This window comes from Triticum dicoccoides, unplaced genomic scaffold (genome assembly GCF_002162155.2).
Source record: "Triticum dicoccoides isolate Atlit2015 ecotype Zavitan unplaced genomic scaffold, WEW_v2.0 scaffold206243, whole genome shotgun sequence".
Classification (NCBI taxonomy): domain Eukaryota; kingdom Viridiplantae; phylum Streptophyta; class Magnoliopsida; order Poales; family Poaceae; genus Triticum; species Triticum dicoccoides.
Genome location: NW_021236353.1, coordinates 1 through 2,955, shown reverse-complemented (window position 1 = coordinate 2,955; position 2,955 = coordinate 1). Strand labels below are relative to the sequence as shown.

Below are 2,955 nucleotides of genomic sequence, written 5' to 3'. Positions count from 1 at the left end.
AAAAAAAAACAGGTCCTCTTTTTGCATGACTCAGTTTAGTAACTCCGAAACTCTTGTTTCTTTGTCCATTCACTTGATGTAATGCAGGCAAGAGTAAGGGATGTAAATTGGGTTACAAGTGGCTAACCTCCTTGACAGGGTAAGCAGGCAGATTCATCATGAAATTGGCTGGAGTTGGATAGTCCACCATGGCTGTGTATGTGAATGCCGTCCATAGCCAGTTGGACAGCGAACTAGGGAAGCGCACGGTCCTAAAAGTTGAGGGATAACACAACGTCAGTCATCATCCATTCATTCAAATACGGCGCTCTTCATTAGTTCACCACACTGGCAGTCTTGTCAAGATGAGGTTTTCATGTCCAGTCATGTATGCAGCTGAGCTGAGTGTCTATGTCAGTAGCAAATCTATCTTTTGGACTTAATATACATTCTCTAAGCCTGCAAGTCATCTTTTTTCATGTATTTCCTGCCTACAAGGTTTGACTATTTGTTTGCTTTACTTACACTTCACACAAAGAAAACAATACTTGCGGTCTTAATCCCATGTTTTTCTCCCTATATTAATGAATGGGGTATTGAATTCATGCTTAAGCCAGTTGCTCCAAAAGTCCGAACTGATGGAGAGAGGCGGACAATATATTTCAGCACTCGCCCTCACGTCTAGGATATTTTAGTCCTTCGACGTTGGATTGATGTAGGTCGCGGAATCTTTTTTTTAATACAACGCAGGGTCTTGAACTCAAGACCTTTTTGGATGGAGAGAGACGGCGATATATTTAACATGGGGTCTCCCCAGCACTTTTCTTTTTTGACCTGTCCCCAGCAGTTTTCAGTAAAGGAAAAAGGAAGGAAGAATCTCCTTGTATGTTATGATTGAGAGTTGGTGGTGTGTTGGATAAAGCTTACTTGCAGGCCCTGAATGTTTTGCTGAGCTCCAAGAGGCCTGTGTCGCTGGATCCCCTGTCATCAAGCATATCCCAGACCGCCTTGATGACACTGAAGCAATTCAGGCTCTCGGACTGCAAAATTAGTTGGATGTTACAGTCAGGAAAATAAGCAGCTGTATCTTTCTTGGAAACTTCAGCTTGGGAGAAGGACTAATCAACCATCAACTAGAGAAAGATGTCACTAGCAACATGTCATTATTCCCATTCCTTGTTGTATCTCGTCTCTACTGAGCCGCGTCATCGGTTACCGATAATGCACAAAATACATCAATTTGCATATATTTTTGGAAAATTGAGGACCTTATTCGCAACCGCCTATTGATAGCCCTTCGGCACGGTTGAGCGTCGCAATCAAGCTAATCAACTTAGCCAATGAACTCATAATCAAGACCTCACCAAGACATCCACATCACTGGCTGGCCGGTGCCATCTCAGTCACGCACTTCAATTTTTTTCTTGAAAGATTCTATTGAAACACATTCATTAAACTCCATGCTGGTGAAGAAAAGCGCCATCACCAATTCATAACCCGCAACTGAAAGCCATTAAGGTGCCGCTAGGGTACTGATAACACTACAGGAAAGAGAGACATGCTACCAGACGACACCAAGTGAAATTCAGTACTACTAATAACTCAGAGCCGACACCGTCGACCACTCTGCAGCAGACGTAGTACGTCCATGTCAATCTGCCGTGCGTTCTCAAGAGTCAAGACCAATAATTTGACCGTGACAGTGGGCCATCCGACCAGAAATTATTTGACCCACTTTTTTTAGAGCAGTGGTAATTAATTGAAGTAGTAGTACTGTACCTTGAAGTCCTGCGAGACGGCGTCGTAGAAGCTAGACCACGGGGTGATGTCCTCGAACTGCAGGATGGGTGCAGAGGACGCCAGAGCTCCCATGGCGACGTGGGGGTACTTGAGCCTGAACCATGATGCCAGCACTAGAAACAACGGTCAACAACCACAAGAGAACAATATTATTTACTTTGTTTTTGGAAGATCCACATGACAGCGTCAGTTTTAGATTAGCTCATCCTAATTCCGACAATACTATGAGCAGCAGAGTCAGTCAATCATGGAAATAAACTAAAGAGACAGATCTAGCCGCACGTCGCGCGGACGAATATAATAGGCACAAAACACATTAGTTGGAGAGGGACTTACTGCCGCCGTAGGAGCCGCCGAAGACGACGACCGGGGCGTCGACGGCGGAGAGGTTATGCTTGAGGCTGGTGATGAGGACGGCGAAGTCGGCCAGCGCCTGCGTGGACGTCAGGTAGCCCAGCGTGTCGGCCGACTTGTACGAGTCGTTCCCGAACGGCTTCGACTCCCCGTAGAAACGATGCTGCACAGCACCCACACAAATTTCATCAAACGTAAAAGTCGAACAGTAGTGTTAGTTACTGTTAAGTAGTAAAACTGATTAGTAGCGTTAATTAAGCTTAACTACCAATGCTAAAACAACAGCGAAAATGGTGTCTTGTGTGCAGCTAACGCAATCGCCTTTGGATTTTTCGGTGCTTTTTTAAGCCTCGAGCGAATCAACACGTCGACCAAAATTTTGGACCAAGGCACGGTCGCCGATGACATGATGGTTAGCTTTAGAATATCAGCCATGGCGCAGGAGGTAAAAAGCAGGGTACCTCGATGAAGACGAGGAGGGCGCCGAACTGGGGCGCGATGTCGAACATGAAGCCGGTGTTGGTGGCGAACCACTCGATGTCGCCCTCGTTGCCCATGTACACGAACAGCGGGCCGGCGGTGGGCTTCCGCCGCCAGAAGGTGTCGTTGAGGAGGTACTTGTGGGAGAAGAGGGCGGAGGCGTTGGGCGTGAAGGTGAAGTGGTCCAGCTCCTGCTGGAAGTAGTGAGCCGTGAACGGCTTCGCCGTGCCGTTGTCCGTCGCTGCCGCGGCGGAGGCGGCGTACCTGCCGCTCGAGCTTGCCGCCCGCTGATGCAGGGGAGAAGCTCGTGCGGGGAAAGGAGGGGGCTGGTGGGTGGCGCGC

At 48.0% G+C, this 2,955-nt stretch overlaps 1 protein-coding gene across 1 annotated transcript; it reads right to left on the bottom strand.

Moving 5' to 3' along the window:
• Positions 1–110: 110 nt before the first annotated feature.
• Positions 111–2,951, bottom strand: LOC119345111 (lysosomal Pro-X carboxypeptidase-like; the record flags this gene model as incomplete). Its single annotated transcript, XM_037615324.1, has 5 exons — positions 111–251; positions 907–1,019; positions 1,759–1,892; positions 2,116–2,296; positions 2,595–2,951. Coding segments are annotated over 5 exons (924 nt in total), but the record flags the coding sequence as incomplete, so codon positions are not given.
• Between the last annotated feature and the right edge of the window lie 4 nt (positions 2,952–2,955).